General features: G+C 37.0%; 1 protein-coding gene across 1 annotated transcript; it reads right to left on the bottom strand.

The window, feature by feature from the left end:
- Nucleotides 1-825: 825 nt before the first annotated feature.
- On the bottom strand, nt 826-2,292 carry LOC148695850 (uncharacterized). The gene is made up of 3 exons (XM_088696316.1): nt 2,127-2,292; nt 1,491-1,561; nt 826-1,231 (listed from the first exon to the last, which is right to left on the bottom strand). Exons 1-3 carry the CDS (start codon nt 2,290-2,292, stop codon nt 1,034-1,036), a joined length of 435 nt encoding a protein of 144 aa, XP_088552442.1. The 3' UTR covers nt 826-1,033.
- Nucleotides 2,293-21,997: the final 19,705 nt, after the last annotated feature.

Genomic DNA, 21,997 nt, shown 5'->3' with positions numbered 1-21,997 from the left:
TCATCGTCCGATGCTTGAGACGAATTTTCCTCATCTTCAACCATATTATACCAGTTTTGAACTTTCCTTAATTCGGATTCGACATGGGGCTTAATGATCCAAGGGGAATTATCATTCTTGGGAGTTGCTGAAACCGAAAGCATAGCACTTAAATAACAATGTTCTTGGGGCTTAAGTATCATCATTTTGTTGATTCTGCAAACTGGAGGTTGAAGTAACCGTGACCTTGGAAGGGGTGTTAGGAACCACATTCTCCCTAGCATCATCACTAGCGCCTGTTAACTGAACGTCAATTCCCTTTGAGCGCTCCATATCTGAAAACTCATTTTCTCGTCTTCCATTGGAATGAATATTTTCAAAACCCTTTGAAGCAGAACTGTTATCTGCTCTATTAATATCTTCCACTCAATTGTTATCTTCTGACTGAATCATTTTGATTTTCGAACTGTTTTTCCCTCCGTACGTTTGGGAATTTTAGGCTAAAGTCTTCTGCATAATGAATAATATTGCAAATCTACCCTTTGGTGTATTAATTTGGTTTCATTTCATAGTTTACAAGAAATTTCCTTGAGAAATTTACAAGAAATTATTAATCAAAGTACAGAGAAAGGAAGACAGATGATTCAACCAAGATCGGAAACATTAAAATCGAGAGTGTGTGGTGGAATCGGTCTTCCCACACTTTTATTGAAAAGAACCTTAATGGTTACCCCTATTTAACAATTTGATTCTGCATGTGAAGCTGCATTTTCACAAAGGATTATGATGAACAGGATCAGAGCAAAATGGCTTCACATTTTATGATCTTTCAACGTTCATGTCAGTTTTCAAAACAAGTACAACATACAACTCAGTATATTTGACATCATTAGTCGCTGGTTCTTTACGGTTGAGATCAGATTAGACCTCATTATCTTGACAACAGAGAAAAAGAATTTGAATCATTATATCTAATTTGAGTAAGTAAGATCTCACTGTTGGTTTAATCGATTGTTCTCATTAGTCCTCAATTCACCATCACCACCTTCATGCTTCAGCCAACGTAGAACATGAGGTTACCGAGATTTCCAACAGGGCAATTGAGCATGACAGATGAACCCTTGGACTGGCCGAGCAACCACACCCTTTTTGACAGAAATGAAGAGCGCAGCATTGTGGTACTGTAATGGATATGGAACACCAAGGAAACTGGATTTTCGCCCACCGCACCCCCAATAATACACTCCTCCAGCTGCACGAAATGAAAACAAAGATATGCTTATATATTTTGTGATCAGGAAATTGAGATTCTTGTGATTTAGTTGTTATTCGATCCTAACTGCAGCTTAGACACTATTTGTTGGAATTTCAATCACAGTTTGGCACGTTATACAATAACAGAACGGTTTTTTTTTTTCTGATGAAAACCAGAACATCAAAACAACATTGTGGTAAGCTTTGATAATGCAGAGCATCAAACTCCGTAGTAACAAGCTTGGAATTACACGCACCTCTTTCTTGAGAACAACCTCTACATTTCTGACAGTGAACGTAACTTGAGTTTCTGTTACACGTGCAGAAACTGAGATGACAAATACAAGTCGAGTTAGTGACATATGCAAGATGTTATTTGTGAGATAGTTGCTAAGAGCAGCAAGTCAACTTACAAAAAAAATCAACGAAATGCCGTTAGATGCCTATGAATGCCTAGGATTGGTCATTAAGTTCAACAAGATCGGTTCTATTTAAAGTTTATAACATTCAAACTAAGTTTTGCCTTTAGAAACCACAATAAGGGAACGATATAATGCACAACCGGTTAAAAACTGCAGATTTGTCAATATTTCAGGATTAAACTGCAAATTTGCAAATTTGTCAATCTTACTGTAACATTCTTAAAGTGTTTCAGCATTCATACACCACAAACAAGTTTATCACAATCCGTTAAAAACTAGAGAACATGAACCAAAGTCTCTGAAAATAAAACTCTTCTGTAAGACTTGTAAAGGCCGATTTTGATACTTGTCGGTAAAGTAAATGAAGTTGATTAACGTGCTCTCATAAGAATTAAGAAAATAAAAAAAAGAGGGCATGTTCTGAATCTCAATCAGTAAAATTCAGCAAGCAATTAAACAACGATATAGTACCTTTCATCCCGAAACGGCTTAGATTCATGATGAGACTTCCAAATATGCCCGAAGGTATTCCAACGACCACATCATATTCATAGTGGAACTCAGGTGCGATCATCCGACCATATTCAATTGTAAACAAGTCCATTTGCTGTTCCCAAAACCTCTCAGTTCCTAGCATGTTCGAAACCGAACATAGGGAAACAAAAAACCGAAATCAGAAAGCGAAATTGCGGGTAACTTATCAAATTTAAATAGAATTTTCAAGAAGATAGGATTTCTGATAAACCCATCAACATGATTGATTCTTGAACAGTTGAATCCGAAAACATTCAAAAACTTGCAGAAGAACTGTCAAATAATCAAAACCCAATTCTATTCAACTTTAAAAAACTTGCAGAACTGTCAAATAATCAAAACCCAATTCTTGAAACCTTGGAAAAAAGAAAACGAATCAGAACTGAAGAAATCGAAACGGGTTAATTAAATTAATCTGTTACGTAGGCACTGACTGTTATTGACGATCACAAATCTGATGCGACGAAGGTCTGCACTGCCATAGATGCCAAAAAAATCATCGTCCTCCTCATAAAGACTGAGATTGTTATAGAAGTCACGAAAGCTGAGGGCAAGCCAGAGGAGGCCTTCGGTGCAGTATAAGTCCTCCCCGATGAGAGGTCGCAATCGAAGGGATACGAGGAGGCTTGGGATTTGGAACATTGGGATGGGAAATGTGGTCGCTGCCAGAGTGACGTGGTCATTCGAGATGAACATTTCGCCGTTGAAGCAGCCTGTCATGATGAAGGCAGCCACGGCCTTCCTCAGAAGAACAGCACCTGCTTCTAGGCTGAATCCAAACATGGTGACTTCTTGGTGAAGAGAGAGAGAGAGAGAGAGGTTTCTTGGAGGGAAAGTAACAGAGCTTTGGACGGTTGAGCGGTTTGAGAGTCAGCAGACTACCATTTTCTGTTTTTGTTTGGGCGCCAATTTCCACTTTTCTGTTATGGTTTTGGGTTTTATTTACTTTTTCTCCCCTGTAGTTTCAATAACTTCATACGTTTCCATTAAAGTTATTCTAATTGCAACAATACCCTCTATGTTGAGTACAATATATCTATATACATGTGTGGATGTGTTATATGCGGGTGCATATTACTTGTTGGTCTTTAATGAGATTTAGGATAATATTTGTTGATATTTTGAGAAGTATAGGTGATTTATTTTCACCACATGATGTTGAGGTGTTGAGGTGTTATTATGTTGAGGCGTTGAGGTGTTGAAGTGTTAATATGTTGAGGTGTTGAGGTGATATTTGGTATAGCCATCTTTAGCTGTAGATTAATTGCAGGTGATATGTTATCTTAGTAGGCGCTAGGATTATTGATGATTACTGGTAAGTGTGTTTAGCTAGTTGACGCTAGCACACCCTGCATGCTATACTTATGTCAGTAGACACTAGTATGATTGATTGACTGAGATGAGGTATGATTTTCTGAACTTTTGATCGACGGCGTTCAATCTTGGAAAATTGTTGTGATTTTCATTTACTATTATGGTGGTAAATATTATTATTTAGTTTTCCAACTATATATATATATATATATATATTTACAAAACGGGGGTTAGCATATTGAAAATGATTTTACTTGAATGCGATAAAATTGGTCCACTCACACTTTGTTTTGCGCCCCCTCAGGTCCTAGCAAGTGCAAGGCGTATGTTGAGAAGGCGAGAGATAGCGTTGCAATAGTGTAGACCTCCTACGATGTAAGGCAGTTTAACTTTTGCTTGTTCTTCACTAAACTATAATTAATTGTATGACCTTACTTTTGATTATAAATAGCACAACACTTACTTTTGTGATTTACTGTTGTATGCACTATTGTTATGCTTTGATCAATGTGTTATAAAAAAAAAAAGATAGAAATAGTTTTAGATTGTGTCCCCAAGTGGGGAGATTGTGCAGGGAACCTAGATGATAGATTAAATAATTAATAAATGAGCCATTTGGTTCGAAATCTTTCACATCTCCTTACTTATGGCTTCATCATTCACCTAATGGTATTTCGTCACCTTTATGGTGGGGTTTTATTGTCAATTTAGTGTCGGCTATCACATTTTCACCCTTAGTTAGAAGGCTAATCGAGTCGGGGTGTGTCACAAGTCTTCTCATCCATCAATTTCCCAAATAAGTATATCATGATCCATTTGAAATACCACTACTACAATATAGGCTATCACCGGCGGACCAAAAACCGACAAGAAACCCCGATTTCTGTCGGAAATTTGGCAAAAATCGACATAAAACACTGCAATGTCGGATTGGAATAGCGACGCCATTGCTACCGTCACTAAAGGGCTTCAGCGTCGCTTTGTTCGCTTAATCCGCCACTACGCAGCGTCGGTTTAAAGTGACGCTGATGTTAACGTCGGTTTAAAGCGACGCTAGTCAACAATTAACTAAATAAAATATGCAAACTAGTGACGGTTTAAAGCGACGTTAGAGAACAATTAAATAAATAAAATATGCAAACTAGTGACGATTTAAAGCGACACCACCTTTGATAATAATAATTTAAAAAAAAGTCGAAATCTGTTTCTGTATTCGTTCTCAAATAATTATAACTCAAAAAAATTATATAATCGAAATAATAAATTTCAATTTTAGGCCAAAACAAACAATAATAAAAATAATTCAAAAGAAAAATAGTGCCATAATATACAAATGTTTTACATCTAACATTCCATATAATTTACAAAAATTCATCCTCCATGCTTTCCTGTGCTTGCCTTTGTCGAAGACCACATATTTTGTAGCTCCATAGTGCCATATATAATACTAGCAACTCCATGCTGCCATGCTTGCCATCAGATCAGTGCTCCAATACTTTACTACTTCAACATTAAGGCTCTAATCTCTATAGATTAAACTCAGGTTTTATACCTTTAAAAAATTATGGATTTGCGATTTCCAGTGTCCTTGCTCTTCAGATCCAACATGCATAAATACAAAAAAAACAATTAAAAACCAAGAAACAAAAATAAATTTTCAATTTAAGCATAAAACTATTTAGAATACAAAATAGAAACTAAAATTAATAATCATAATAATTTAAAAATGAACCACCTTCAAGCTCTTCCTCCTCGAATTGGAGTTCTTCAGAATGTTGATCTTCAAACTGGTGATCCAAAGCAAACGGGGAAGGAGTTGAGGAAAAAATGAAAAGGAGGAAGAAGGGGACGCACAGATGAAATGGGGAAGGAGAAGAAGAAAGTCTGAAATTGGGGGAGAAATGAAAGCACGGTTGAAATGGGAAAGAAAGGGGTTTACATATGGGTACTTAGTTTGCGTCCGTTAAAACTGACGCAAACGTCTGACACTTTTTTTGAAACTCACATAGCATCGCTTTAATGAAACTCGGGTCGCTTTAATGAAACTAGCGTCGCTTTAAACCGACACAAACTTCTGACACTTTTTGAAATTCACATAGCGTCGCTTTAATAAAACTTGCGTCGCTTTAATGAAACTAGCGTCGCTTTAATGAAACTAGCGTCGCTTTTAACCGACGCCAACTTCTGACACACTTTTTGAAATTCACATAGCGTCGCTTTAATGACACTAGCGTCGGTTAAAACCGACACTAAGTCTCTCCATCCATTCAAACAAGCGGGAAATTTCCCGCCTAATATTTCAAATACTATAATTTTATATATATTAATTTTATAACCCTAAAAAATACTATAATAATTATATATATTAATGTAACAATTTTATACCCCTAAAAACTATAATAATTATATATATATATATATATATATATTAAATTAAATTTTAAAAATTGGTGACCGTTGGATCAGTTTCAATATACATACCATTCAATTTCTTTAAGTGTTATACATACAAAATAAATAAATTTAAATCTACTTAATAAATATATATATATATATATACACACACACCATTGAACTTGATGGGATACAAATTCTATGGAACTTTTCGATGGTTATAAAACGAAAAACTAATTTAAATCAATATGTCGCTTAAAAGCGACACTGGGTTTCAAAATATTTAAAAAAACTAATTTAAAGCGACATTGGATTTCAAAATATTTAAAAAAATAATTTAGTGTCGGTTATAAGCGACACTCATATAAGGGTAGGTTTTTGGGTGTGCAAAGCACCATTTTTGCACAAGTCAAACCACCTGGTTTTTTCTTCTAAAAAAGAAAACATATATTCCGTATAATACCTCCTGGTCCCAAAATAAGATCTCTTCAATTAATTGGAAGGATACTTCTGAGAATTTGTATTACACAAGAGCAAAAAAATAATAAAAGTTGAGGGCCATATTTGTGCGCTATACAGCACACACACTCCACACTCTGTCCATCAATTGATAGTGAAATTAGTTTGACGGTTGAGATCGTTGAAATTAGTTTCGGAGAATTCATATCCCATCAAAACAATAGATTGACTAACACTTAGAGTTTATTTATACTTTCATTAAGTATAACATAAGATTTTGTGGTATCCACTTGTGTAAATATTTTAATTTGAAGATCGAATTCATTCATTCTATTCATAAAGGGTCAATGAGTGTAGCTGTAAAAAATCATCAAAATCGGAGTTAAAATAACCGTTAAATCGTGATTTTTCGTTTATAACCGTCGAAAAGCTTTGTCCCGTTACTTGATCTCTGAATGTTTGTTTTTTGTGATTTTTTGCTGATGTGATCTCGAAGCATATGCAAACAAGTTTGACGGTTGGGATCGTTGAAATTAGTTTCGGAGAATTCGTATCCCATCAAAACAATAGATTGACTAACACTTAGAGTTTATTTATACTTTCATTAAGTATAACATAAGATTTTGTGGTATCCACTTGTGTAAATATTTTAAATTGAAGATCGAATTCATTCATTCTATTCATATAGGGTCAAGGAATGTAGCTGTAAAAAATCATCAAAATCGGAGTTAAAATAACCGTTAAATCGTGATTTTTCGTTTATAACCGTCGAAAAGCTTTGTCTCGTTACTTGATCTCTGAATATTTGTTTTTTGTGATTTTTTGCTGATGTGATCTTGAAGCATATGCAAACAAGTTTAACGGTTGGGATCGTTGAAATTAGTTTCGGAGAATTCGTATCCCATCAAAACAATAGATTGACTAATACTTAGAGTTTATTTATACTTTCATTAAGTATAACATAAGATTTTGTGGTATCTACTTGTGTAAATATTTTAATTTGAAGATCGAATTCATTCATTGTATTCATATAGGGTCAAGGAGTGTAGCTGTAAAAAATCATCAAAATCGGAGTTAAAATAACCGTTAAATCGTGATTTTTCGTTTATAACCGTCGAAAAGCTTTGTCCCGTTACTTGATCTCTGAATGTTTGTTTTTTGTGATTTTTTGCTGACGTGATCTCGAAGCATATGCAAACAAGTTTGACGGTTGGGATCGTTGAAATTAGTTTCGGAGAATTCATATCCCATCAAAACAATAGATTGACTAACACTCAGAGTTTATTTATACTTTCATTAAGTATAACATAAGATTTTGTGGTATCCACTTGTGTAAATATTTTAAATTGAAGATCGAATTCATTCATTCTATTCATATAGGGTCAAGGAATGTAGCTGTAAAAAATCATCAAAATCGGAGTTAAAATAACCGTTAAATCGTGATTTTTCGTTTATAACCGTCGAAAAGCTTTGTCCCGTTACTTGATCTCTGAATGTTTGTTTTTTGTGATTTTTTGCTGATGTGATCTCGAAGAATATGCAAACAAGATTGACGGTTGGGATCGTTGAAATTAGTTTCGGAGAATTTGTATCCCATCAAAACAATAGATTGACTAACACTTAGAGTTTATTTATACTTTCATTAAGTATAACATAAGATTTTGTGGTATCCACTTGTGTAAATATTTTAATTTGAAGATCGAATCCATTCATTGTATTCATATAGGGTCAGGAGTGTAGCTGTAAAAAATCATCAAAATCGGAGTTAAAATAACCGTTAAATCGTGATTTTTCGTTTATAACTGTCGAAATTAGTTTCATAGAATTCGTATCCAATCAAGTTCAATGGTGTGTGTGTATATATATATATTAAGTAGATTTAAATTTATTTATTTTGTATGTATAACACTTAAGAAATTGAATCGTATGTATATTTAAGCCAATACAATGATCACCAATTTTTTAAAATTTAATTTAATATATATATATAATTATTATAGTTTTTAGGGATATAAAATTTAATTTAATATATATATATATATAATTTAATATATATATATATATATATATACACACTTTATGTCGCTTAAAAGCGACACTGGTATTTAAAAATTATTAAAATAATGTTTACGTCGGTTTAAAAGCGACACTAGTATTTAAAAATTATTAAAATAATGTTTACGTCGGTTTAAAAGCGACACTAGTATTTAAAAATTATTAAAATATATGTTTACGTCGGTTTAAAAGCGACATAAACATTTAATAACGCTTATAAGCGACAGTAAATCCGACGTCATGTTCAGTTAGTGTCGCAACTGCCTAATCCGCTACTATATTAGATTAAAGCGACACCACCCTCCGACACTATAGCCCCCTTTTGTAGTAGTGTACTGTCAGCCTAGCTAACATCCAGTTGTATGTAAGTTACTCTCCTAGTAATTGGTTACTGGTCACCACCTTAATTAAAATATCATTATAGAACCTTTTTCTCGTAGTGATAAATAACCTTGGAGGGCAAGCCTTGGCACACGGAAAGGTTGTTTTTTTGTGACCAAAAGATCATGGGTTTGAGTCTTGGAAATAGCATCTTCACAAAGTAAGGATAAGGCTGTGTATAATAGACATCCCTCCCCCGACCCTCACAAAACGGCGAGCCTTGTTGGCTCGGGGTCACCTTTTAGTGATTTATAACCTTGGCCTTGGAGTTATAGTAAGCTCAACTCACAGTTTAATCCTTCACTTTCTCATTCAACCATCACACACCATCACTTTGCCTCTCAAACTGAAATATTTGATTTCCAATCCCAATTCACTGTTTAGTTCCTCGCGAATTGTCTCCAAAATCTCGAAAAACATCGAAGCCAAATTTCATTAATTAGATCAAACACCTGAAAAATTAACAGGGTCTCACAAAATGTATACGATATTAGTTGAATTATATGTCTCCTTCTTTCTGTAGCTTAATTAATAACTTCTTTGCAAGTTGCATACGATTCCAATGCTAGAAGAAAAGTTCTTGGGAGTGAAGGCTAGGGTCACCAAGTACTAAATTGGTCCATTAATTTTGCCAACGCAATGACTCCCTTATTCGGGGGAAGGACTTAGGAGTCTTACCTACACCCCTTCGAATACTATTGTGGCGTCCTGATGAATACGATAATAGGGCAAATGACAAGTCATCCAATGTAGTTACTGTTAAGTAGTATGATAAAGCTAAATGTAATCAGTTATGTTAGTTACTGTAATTAGTTAAGATAGTTGAGGGTATTCTTGTAATTAGACTAAGGCAGCTAAGGCTATATATATTCACATCTGTGTAACTGATTATTCTATTCAATACAATCAGAAAACTTACAGAGGAAGTTTTCTGTTTCTATATGGTATCACGCCACTCTGCTTCCCAGCACTGATCTTCTCTTCCGCTCGACAAATCGATCGTTTCTTGATCGTTTCTCTCTGATTCTTTGCTTTTTTGTCTTCGATCTCTCTTGAATCTTGATCTCTTCAAGATATGGCTGCTCAATTTGACTCACCACCCACTGGATCGTCTTCTCCGATCATCTCTCATTCGATCCAAAACCCTAATTCTTCCTCTAATCCCAGTCCTTTGAACTCGTATACCTCTCTTACAATTCACAACATTGGCAATATGGTGCCGATCAAGCTGAAACGATCTAACTATCTGCCATGGCGAGCACTGTTTGCTCCCATTTTCCGCCGCTACAAACTTCTTGGTATCATTGATGGCACTGAGATCTGTCCTTCGCCCTTCCTGCCAGATCGCTCGATGAACCCTGCCTTTGAGGATTGGTATGAAAAGGATCAAAATCTTTTGATTTGGCTTAATTCTACCCTCTTCGAAGAAATCATTCCATTCACAGTTGGTGTTTCTTCTTCTCGCGAGCTCTGGGTCAAGCTTGAACAGCGATTTGGTGGTGTTTCGGAGGCTCATATTCACCAATTGCGATCGCGGCTCCAGTCAATTCAGAAAGGCTCTCAATCCATCTCTGATTATCTGCAACAAATCAAGGAAATTGCTGATTCCTTGCAAGCTGCTGGTGCCTCAGTGTCCAATCGTGACCTAATTACTGCTACACTTCATGGATTGCCTGATGACTTCGAATCCTTTATTGATTCAATTATGTTGCAATTATCTTCTACCTCCCTTGATGAGCTCCATGGTCTCTTACTCACCAAAGAGTTATCTATGGCTCGTCGCCGGCCTATTATTCCTTCTTCTGCTACTGAGCCTTTTCAAGCTTTTTCTGTCCACTCTCAACCTCCCCTGCTTCCTACTTCATCTGCTTTTGCTGCTCAACATCAACCTCTTCACTCTGCTTCTAGGTTTAACTCCAACTGTGGTAAGCCATCTCGAGGTCATTTCTCTTCTAATCGCAACAGTCGCAATTTTCACAATTCTCGTGGTACTTTTTCTCCAAATCGTGGCAATCGCAATTATCAAGGATCTCGCCAATTTCAAGGTTCTTCCACCTTCAAAGTTCCGTGTCAGATCTGTGGTTCTACAAGTCATAAGGCACTTGACTGTTTTGATCGTATGAATCCGGACATCTGTGGTCGAATCCCTCCAGCCAAACTTGCTACTATGTGTGCGCACAATTCAGTCAAACCATCTCAGCCTTGGTTAATTGACTCTGGTGCCACTTCCCACATCACTAATGATGTAGCCAATATTTCTTCTCATACTCCCTACACTGGAGATGACAAAGTCTACATTGGCGATGGTAAAGGATTGTCCATTCATCATATTGGTTCATTATCTCTGCACACTCCCCATAATTCCTTTAAACTGAGCAATGTTTTGCATGTTCCTTTTATGAAACACAATCTCCTATTTGCATATCAGTTTCTTAAGGATAATAACTGTTCATTGACTCTTGACCCTTATGGATCCACTGTCAAGGATCGCATTTCGGGGAAGATGATGTTGCACGGCCCTGTTAGGGATGGTTTCTATCCTCTCCAAGGTTCCACCAGTCTTCATCCATCTCCCTCAGCTCTTCTCAGCATCAAAGCACCTGTCACACTATGGCACAAGTGCCTTGGCCATCCTTCCTCCTCCATTTTCCGAAGGGTTATATCTACTAATAATCTTGCACTACAAGGCAAGAAGAGTGTTGATTTTTTCTGCTCAGACTGTGCACTTGCCAAGAACCACAAGCTTCTTTTTGGAGTGGCTTCTTCATCAATAACTCAAAGTCTCCAACTTCTGCATTGTGATCTATGGGGCCCTGCCATCATTACATCTAATAGTGGTTTCAAGTATTACCTACTTCTTGTTGATGACTTTAGAAAATATAGTTGGTTTTTTCCATTGAAGTCCAAATCTGATGTATTTTCTACATTTGTTACTTTCAAAAGCTATGTAGAAAATTTCAATGGAAATAAAATCAAGATTCTACGCTCAGATTCAGGGGGTGAATTCACCAGTCACTCCCTTGCTTCTTTTCTTCGAACACATGACATATTACATCAATTTAGTTGTCCACATACTCTTGAACCAAAATGGTTGTGCAGAGAGGAAGCATCGCCATCTTGTTGAGACAGCTCGAACATTACTTATTGCCTCTCATGTTCCTCAAGTGTTTTGGGTTGAAGCCTTCTCCACTGCCATCTATCTTATTAATAGGCTTCCTATTTCTGGTCTTACACAGTCTCCTTGGGAACTTTTGTTCAAGCAACATCCAGATTACTCTAAACTGAAAGTTTTTGGCTGTCAGTGTTATCCCTGGCTTAAGCCATACATTCCTAGCTAACTGGATGCTAAAAGCAAAAGTTGTGTGTTTTTGGGGTATAGTCTACAACATAAAGGCTATAGGTGTCTTGATCCCGTGACCAACAGGATCTACATCTCTCGACATGTTGTGTTTGATGAGCACTCTTTTCCATTCAAGTCCCTGCTGAGTAACAGTTCACCTTCAGAGACTTCCTCTTCAGCCTATTCTCCATCCTTGGATCTTCACTTCCGCAACTACGTTTCAAGTTCTCCTACACCTAGTACCTCTTCAGAATCATCATGTCCTTCTGCCCCTCCACCTCCACCTCCACCTCAGCTCTCACCTCCACCTGCAGTTCCTTCCTGCACTCAGTCAATGGATCCTTCTTCTAGTTCTTCCAGTTCTGCATCTCTCAGTAATTCCTCTCTTGTGCCTCTTCAGCCAAGTCATCCACCAATTTCTGAGAATACACATCCTATGATTACAAGATCTAAGGCTGGAATAAACAAGTCTCGAGCTTATTCAGCAACCAAACATCCACTCCCTGTTGATCTTGACCTTGTTCCTAGTACCTATCTGCAAGCATCAAAGCATGCTCACTGGAGAGCTGCCATGCAACCTGAATATAATGCTTTAATCTCCATAGGAACCTGGTCTCTTGTTCCTCTTCACCCTTCTCAAAATGTAGTTGGTTGTAAATGGGTTTTCCGGGTTAAGAAAAATCCTGATGGCACTCTTGACAAACACAAAGCCCGCTTGGTGGCAAAGGGATTTCATCAGCAAGAAGGGGTTGATTTTCAAGAAACCTTCAGTCCTGTTGCAAAACCAGTTACCATTCAAATTCTTTTTGCACTTGCTGTCCAATTTAACTGGTTCTTGAATCAGTTAGACATTAGCAATGCCTTTCTTCATGGTGACTTAAAGGAGGATGTTTACATGCAACAGCCCCCAGGTTTTATTGATTCCAATTCTTCTCATTTTGTTTGTAAGCTGAAGAAATCCTTATATGGTCTTAAACAAGCTCCTCGAGCTTGGTTTGATAAGTTGTTTCACGCCCTTCATACTCTTGGGTTTCACCAATCCCAATCTGATGCTTCCTTGTTTGTCCTTCCTGGTCCTCAGCAAGTCATTGTTCTTGTTTATGTGGATGATATCCTAGTCACTGGCCCTGATTCTCAACTCTGTCAACATTTTATCCAGCAACTTAGTAATCTGTTTCCAGTGAAAGATCTTGGTCTTTTACACTATTTCTTGGGCTTGGAAGTTCACAGGTCTTCCAATGGTCTCTTTCTTCATCAGACTAAGTACTTACTTGATCTCCTCAAGAAAACAACTATGGAAGGTGCCAAACCTTGTTGCACTCCTCTCGGGTCTCAGAAGCTGGACCACAGTGGGCCTCTCTTATCCAATCCCACTGAATATCGTTCCATAGTTGGTGGACTACAATATCTCACTTGGACTCGACCAGATCTTGCCTTTGCTGTTAATCAGATATGTCAGTTTATGCATGCTCCCCGAGAACAACACCTTCAAGCAGCTAAAAGTGTTCTCAGATTTCTTAAAGGTTCTCTGTCTCATGGGTTATGGTTTACTAAAGGTACCCTCGCCCTTTCAGCTTACTCTGATGCTGATTGGGCTGGCTGCACTTTTGACAGGCGGTCTACCAGTGGATATTGTGTTTTTCTTGGCTCTAATCTCATCAGCTGGAGTGCAAAGAAACAAAGCACTGTTGCTCGTTGCTCTACAGAAGCTGAATATCGTTCTTTAGCTCATACTGCAGCAGAACTCACTTGGGTTTGCAAAATTCTCAAAGATCTTCATTTCCCTCTTCCTACTCTACCTACCCTATGGTGTGATAATATTTTTGCAATCTCTTTAGCCTCTATCCTATTTTTCATGCTCGAACCAAGCATGTTGAGATTGACTATCACTATATCCGAGAGTTGGTTCTTGCAAATCTTATCAAAGTTCAATATGTTTGTAGTGAAGACCAATTGGCTGATCTTCACACCAAATCTTTGTCCAAGAACAGGTTCTCTTTTCTCTGTTCCAAGCTTCCAATTGGAATCCTCACTGATTCCTCTTTTAGCTTAAGGGGGTGTAATAGGGCAAATGACAAGTCATCCAATGTAGTTACTGTTAAGTAGTATGATAAAGCTAAATGTAATCAGTTATGTTAGTTACTGTAATTAGTTAAGATAGTTAAGGGTATTCTTGTAATTAGACTAAGGCAGCTAAGGCTATATATATTCACATATGTGTAACTGATTATTCTATTCAATACAATCAGAAAACTTACAGAGGAAGTTTTCTGTTTCTATATACGACAGCGCTACTTGAGTTAAGCTTTTTACGCAGCATCGCATGATTGATGTGGACATTGCCACCTTTGGCATCTCCTTTTCAATTTACAGAATTACAGTGCCACCGTAGTTATCACTATTCTTCTGAGTTTTGAGCAATCGAATAATGCCATGTTTGGTCTCGGTGTGGTGGCCAGGGATGTCTCGGGAAATTTAATCACGGGGAAATGTGTAAGGGTGGCTGCTGCTTCCCCTTTGGAAGCCGAGGCTAAAGGTGCTCTTCTTGCCATGGAGGTGGCTGTGCAAAATAATCCAACCAAGGGTCTTCTTCGAATCGGACTCGGTGGAACTTCTTCGGAGCATGAACGGCGTGAGGGGTCAATCCCGCTGGGCCATTTTTCCCATCCTCAACTTAGTCATCGGTTCCAATTCCTAAAGTGCTCCAGCATCCCCCGTCAAGGGAATACTGCAGCCGACCGGGTTGCTTTGCATTGTAATAGGGGGATATGTCTGGAAGTCTGGGTTACCAAAGCCCCATCCGTTCTGGTCCATATTCATACATCGACAGTCTACCTTGCCCACATTAGTTTGTATTTGTTTAATTTTGGCTGTTGATATCGTTTGATTTATTTAATTTGAGATTATAAATAATAAAAAAAAATGTGTGAAAGCGAAAGAAAAAGGGTATGTGAAAAATCACTTTTTTTTGTACGTGCATGGTTCTGTTTAATTATTTCCCAACATGTCAGTGGTATCGAATAATTTTTTTGCTTCCTATTAATTTGCAGTGTATAATAAGCTCAAATCATTGCACTGTAGTTATCAACACTACAATAATAAGCTCAACATCATTGAACTGTAGTTGTCACTTATCACCACTACAATAAATTTGGGTCTTCTGGAGTACTAGGTACTCTAGGTGTTTTAACCGTTAGATCTTAATTTTTATATTTTTAAACAAAGATCTAACGTTTAAAATAGCCAGAGTATTGGGTATTCTGAAGCACCAAAGAATGTCTTGTTACCACTATATTTATGAATTGGTCAACTAATAAGTCTAGTCAATACCTAACCACTCGAGTTATCTTTGTCTAATGGTTTCTTCACTCCAACACCCTGAAACTCAACTTTCCTCTCAATTTGCTTTGAAATTCAAAATTTCTCACTTAACCCCTTAAGTGTCCACTATGTCTCACTTCTCCCCATGCCATTAAATTCCGTTAAAATTTCCATTAACGTGCTAACATGGCATCCATGTGAGAACCACACATCCAATGAGATTTGTTGATGCACAAAATCAGGTGGACCTTGAATCAACATAAAATGTGGTGAAGCGACCTATGCGAGGGTGCTTTGGTCATTATGTGATGTTGATAATGTAAAAAGATAAGGATAGAGAAGTAGGCCTGAGATATAATTTAAGCTATGTCCACAAGTTTAGAGAAGTTCTCATTAATAACTTAGTGACCAAAAAAAAACCCTGAACCTGTCCCCAAAATCCCACCACCATTCCCTTCCCTTCCCCCCATCCTTGATCCCTCATGGCATCCGCACCTCTACCCCACCATCCCAACCAAACCTAGACCCAACCTAATCCCTCCCAAGTTCCAGCTGCACCCAACGGCATTCTTACCCACATCAATTTGAAAATTTTCTTGTTAGTTTGAGAAAGAGGGGGAAGGGGGTTGGATGCGAGGAAGTAGGCACTGGTTGGGCGTTATTTGTGGTGTCTGTGGGTTTCCTACTGTTATTCCCCTATTTTGTTTCCTTAATTTCCTTTTACTTTATGTTTATGCATGTGGTAGTATGTTTTTGATTGTGTGGACCTCACACGGATGTCGGGCAGAGCCAGAAATTCCACTCAAGAGGAGCCTTTGAGACACAAAACAGAAATCATATTAAATGGAGCAAAATAATTACTTCGAGAAAATTTAAAGTTTTGGCACAAAAAATTTATCAAACAAGAGTAATGGGGTTTTAGATTATTATGAAAGTTAAGTATTGAGATGATTATTGAACAACACTTATTTACGAGCTTTAATAAAAAAAACAAAAAATAAGATTCAAACAAAAATTTAAAGTCATAACTCAAAATTATTACTATGAGATTTTACTTTCAACATAATTGAATTTTCCTCTAATTTGAAATTAGTTGTTATATGGTAAAACAAAAACCTAATTATAAATTTAATTTAAACTAAAAAAGAAAACGGTTGTAGATGGGATTGTCAAAATACACTATCCATTGCACTATAAGCTCTGTAATGCAAAAGGTGGCAGACAAAATATATATGTGTGTGTGTGTTTAAAATTTCAAATTAGGCCTAGGCCTAGTCTAGTCTCCATGTGGCTCCGTCCTTGGAAGTTATGTTAGCATATTAATGAAAATTTTAATAAAACTTAACAGCATAAGACAAAGTGAGACACATAGTTAACATTTAGGGGGTTAAGGGAGAAATTTTGAGTTCCATAGGATAAAGTGAGAGGAAGGTTGAATTTCAGGGGACATACTGAACACTCATTTTCTCTCTCTACATAACAAAAATAAACCGAAGTCTGCACAGAAAAAAAAAAAAAAAAAAACGAAAAATGGGGAAGCCATCTCCCGTCTTATTTATTTTCTAGCTAGAAACAGTAAGTCAAGTCAATATTGTAGCCCCTTTTATTAGTTTTTTAGTTTATATGTTTAATATTAATTTGTTTTGTTCAAATACGTCAGTGCAAATAATAGAATGATATTGATTGAGAAAGCTGAGGCCTGGTTGATCGATGTTGAAGCAAATATCATTTTATCCCCTTTTCATAGTGTATCATTTTATCTTTTTCTATAAATTTCCTTCAGAAACTTACAGAAACTTATTAATAAAGAAAGACAAATAATTCAACCAAGATTGGACACTTTAACGTTGAGAGCCTGTGGTTGAATAGGAATTGGCCTTCCCACGCCTTTGTTGACAGGAACTTTAATGTTAAACAACAATGCTTCAGCCAATGTAACACTTGAACCTTGAATTGAACCTTGAATGTCACTATTTTAGATACTGTATTTCGATTCTTTTATGTCCATTTTAAAATGCGCAAAAGGAAAGTGAAAATCATGCTGAGATTGATTAGGCATTTCAGTTCTCGTGTAATCACGGAGTCTCGATCAATTAATGATGAAAACCGTGGGACTCATAATTAACAACATGAGGAGCATCTGAGATACTAGCAGATTTTCAGCTATTAGGGTTTATAATGATGCACATTGTCTCAAAAGTTCATTAATCTGTTTACTGTGCGGGTAAACTTTGCAGGTATGATTGGTTATCGAATAAGAAGCTCGGAGCTGGTTACTTTGTGTGGCCATTTTGCACTTCTTATGGTTTAGGTGTTAAATGTGCTAAAATTTGGGGCATTTTTAACTTGTTTTTCGTTTGCTAAACTAGCCATTCAGAAAATGCATCTGATGGAGATTGAGCTAGATTCAGAATTTTAATGGCATGGTGTTTTCTGGTTGTTTATGGAAAATAAAGGTTCAGTGATGTTTAGCATAATTGACAATTGCTTACTTATGAATGGTTTCTTGGCGATTTGCAATTGCAAGTCTCCTTATCACGTATGTGGCTTTGAACTTGATGGACGGCCATGGCCAACCGGATGATTTGTTGTATATAGTTCTGTTCACACTTGGTAAAACGCACACTTGTTTAATCTGCACTAACCTCAATGTTGCTATTGCTCACTAGAATGGAATTAGGTTTTGCGCTTAACGTTCACTTGTAAACAGAATCCATGAGGATCCATTGACATAAGCTGTTAGCAATTCTTAGATGAAATGCAGAACTCTCAGGCTAGCAGAAGAAGAAGAGAAGCTAAGAAAATCAATCAGAAATATTTAGAGAATGTTACTTTGCAAATTCTTCCATATATTCAGGGAATGTGCTCATAGAGCATGTGAGCTCACACATCAACAAAATAACCATTGAAGGAGAGAGAGAGACAGATCCTCAATTCAGTCTTAGCCATCCATTTCATACTCTACTTAGATTAAGACACTTGTCCACTATCAAGCCCAATGAGACTTAACTAACACATTTCAATTTGATCACTCAATCCCAGCCTATGAGCTAAGACGCAACACTAATCAAACTTGTAATCCTCTTTAAACATTAACACTCCCCCTAAATTATGAACTGATCTTACTCCCTATTGCTCTCTGAGATGACAAAACTGCTCCTTGGCCAGTGCCTTTGTGAATATGTCTGCTACCTGATCTTTGGTTGGGCAGTACACCAAATCAATGATTTCATTTTGCAAATCCACCTTGATAAAGTGATACCTTCGGTTGATGTGCTTAGTTTTGTAAAAATGGGGTTCTTGGTAATTGCAATAGCAAAGGTGCTATCACAATTCAAAGGAGTTGCCACAGTCTGTGTTTCACCAAATCCTCCAACACAAACCTTAACCAAGTCGCTTGTGCAGTAGCTTCTGCTACACTGATGTACTCTGCTTCAGCCGTGGATAATGCAACACAATGTTGCTTGATTGAGGACTAAGAAAATACTCCACTTTTGAAAGTGAATATATATCCTAAAGTGCTTCTCATATCATCTTCGGATCCACTCCAGTCACTATCACAGAATCCAAACAACTTTGCACCTTGACCTTTCTTGTACTCCAAACCATAGTCTAAGGTTCCTTGTATGTACCTCAGTACCCTTTTAGCAATTCCATAGTGCTTATTAGTTGAGCAGTGCATAAACCTTGCTAATAAGCAAGAAGCATACATGATATTTGGCCTAGTTGCATTAAGATACAACAAACTGCCAACAATTTTTCTGAATTGTGCTACATCTACAGCTCCATTATCATCATCATTTCTTAGTTTATCACCTGGACCAAGTAAGATACTAATAGGTTTACAATCCTGTAATCCAAATTTCTTAAGTAGGGAAGTAGCATACTTCTTTTGATGAATAAAAATGCTACTTTCAATTTGCATAACACCCATTCCAAGAAAATGGTGCAGCAAATCCAAATATGTCATTTCATACTTATGCATCATATCAGCCTTGAATTCTTCTATCATTTCAATACTACTGCCAGTATAGATGATATCATCAACATACATCGACACAATGAGCATTCCTTCACCCTTCTTCCCTTTTGTATACAAAGTTGCTTCATTGTTACTCTTCTTGAATCCACAATCTTCAAAATGAGCATCAATTTCACTGTACCAAGCCCTTGGTGCTTGTTTCAGTCCATAAAGAGCTTTATGCAGCTTGTACACCTTGTCTTCTTCTCCTTTTACAATAAACCCATCTGTTTCTTTAAACTCAGGTGGAATTAGAGGAACACAAATTTCCCTCACTTACTTCCCATTCTCATCAAACACTACATCTCCAAACACAATCACTTTCATGGTAGTTGGATTTAGAATTCTATATCCTTTCTCACTAGCTCGATATCCAATAAAGATTCCTTTTACACTTGATGTTTTCAGCTTATGTCTCAAATCACCAAGTGTTAGTGAATAACATACAACACCAAATACCTTTAGATGTTTAATCCCTGGTCTTCTTCCACTATAGGCTTCAAATGGTGTGACACTGTCCAATGCATTTGTAGGACATCTGTTCAATAAGTAAACTACAGTGTTGACTGCCTCTCCCCATAGTTTGTAGGGTAGTCATTTCTCATGCAACATGGTTTTGGCCATTTCCACTATTGTCCTATTCTTCCTTTCTGCCACTCCATTTTGCTGTGGAGTAAAGGATACAATAAGTTGTCTTTCCATCCCAATTGATTCACAAAATGCATTAAACTCAATGGAAGTGAATTCTCCACCTCTATCACTTCTTAATTTCTTTAGGGAATAACCACATTGCAATTCAACCTTGGCTCTAAACTTTTTGAATATCCCAAACACTTCTTATTCATTTCTCATAAAGTAGATCCAACACATTCTTGAATAGTCATTAATGAATGTGAGAAAGTATATGTTCCCACTTGTGGTTGGAACCTTTATAGGTCCACAGACATCAGAATATATCAGTTCTAATGGTTCATGTGCTCTCCATATGGTCTCTTTAGGAAATGACTCCCTGTAATGCTTCCCAAGTACACAACCTTGACATACATCATCATATCTTGGATTTCAAGCAACCCCAATATCATTCCTTGACTCTGTAACAGCTTGAGGCTCCTGAAATTTAAGGTGCCCAAACCTTTTGTGCCACATCTTTGCATCTTGTTGCACATTTGTTCTCAATACAAGTTCTTTGTTGGTATTGAAAATCATAGGAAAGCATATATTTCCCTTCTATTTCACACTAACCACCAGATTTCTTAGAGACTTGTCATCAAACACATCCACTCTGTAATCTCCAAACGTAATAAAATAACCATGCTCTATCATCTGTCCTACACTGAGTAAGTTCTCTGCAAGACCAGGTACAAGCATTACTTCTCTTATGTATTTTCTGCCCTTCATTGTTTCAATGATCAATGTCCCCTTTCCAACGACTTCAACCAAGACTCCAGTGCCTACTTGGACCTCGGCTTTCACATTTCTGTCAATGTCAACAAGTAAACCTTCCCTGGATGTCATATGATTACTACATCCACTATCTATGTACCATTCATCACTTAACGTCTTCACTACCCCATAATGATTAGCATAAAATAAGTTTCCAGTTTCCTCTACTTGATTAGCAAAATTCACTTGTTGCACAGCCTTGTTTGTATTGCAGTATCTTCCAATAGGACCAATTTTACTACACTTGTGACACTTGACTTTGTTCTTAACCCAACATTCTCCATAGTGTAATCTATCTCAGCATTTACACTTATCCCTAGTGTTATTGGCATCATTCTTCACAGGGAAACTAGCCTTATTACCCCAATCAGCCTTGTTACCCCCACTGTTTCCCTCTTGACTTAAAATTCTTTTGATATTTGCTACTGTTTGGCTGACCATTAAACCTATTTGGTTTCAGTGCAATATTCAAACTAGCAAATGCTTTCTCTATACTACTCTCCCTATGCCTTTGTTCATAACCCTTTAAGATAACAACTACATCCTGTGCATCTATGGTGTCTAAGTCCTTAGTATTCTCTGTCACAATTGCAATACTATCATAGGACTTAGGTAGGCTAATTAATAACTTCTGAACAATTCTTTGATTACTCAAATCTTCACCATAACTTCTCATTTGATTAATCGGATCAAACAATTTAGCAATATACACAGAGAGAGAATCATTATCATTCATGCGAGTAAATTCAAAATCTCGCCTAAGACCTTGGAGTTTCACAGATCTTACTTGCTTGTCACCAACAAGTTCTTGTTTCAAAATGTCCTACGCAGCCTTTGCACTTTCCTGAGTTACGATTCTCGGAAAAATTTGATCTGAAACAGCACCTTGGATGATTCCAAGTGCTTTAGCATCCTTGACCGCATTCTCACACATCAGCTTCTTCTTCTCCTCTGTGAGCTCCTCCTCCTTCTTCACCGAAGTTTGGTAGCCGTTCTCAACCAGATTGCACAGTTCGTGTGAACGGAAAATGGTTTTCATTTTGATTTGCCAGAAATCAAAATTCTCGCCATTGAAGACTG

The sequence above is a fragment of the Pyrus communis genome, chromosome 7 (genome assembly GCF_041283825.1).
Source record: "Pyrus communis isolate YQ-2024b chromosome 7, ASM4128382v1, whole genome shotgun sequence".
In the NCBI taxonomy this organism is placed as follows: Eukaryota; Viridiplantae; Streptophyta; class Magnoliopsida; order Rosales; family Rosaceae; genus Pyrus; species Pyrus communis.
The sequence above is the reverse complement of the archived record's forward strand: the minus strand, read 5'-3'. Positions and strand labels throughout refer to the sequence as shown.

Coding starts and splice junctions, on each gene's coding strand:
- LOC148695850 (XM_088696316.1), bottom strand. CDS start 2,292: ATGCTAGGAACTGAGAGGTTTTGGGAACAGCAAATGGACTTGTTTACA. Junction 1,562..2,126: donor AAGCCGTTTCGGGATGAAAG/GTACTATATCGT, acceptor TTGTCATCTCAG/TTTCTGCACGTGTAACAGAA. Junction 1,232..1,490: donor AGGTTGTTCTCAAGAAAGAG/GTGCGTGTAATT, acceptor CATTTCGTGCAG/CTGGAGGAGTGTATTATTGG.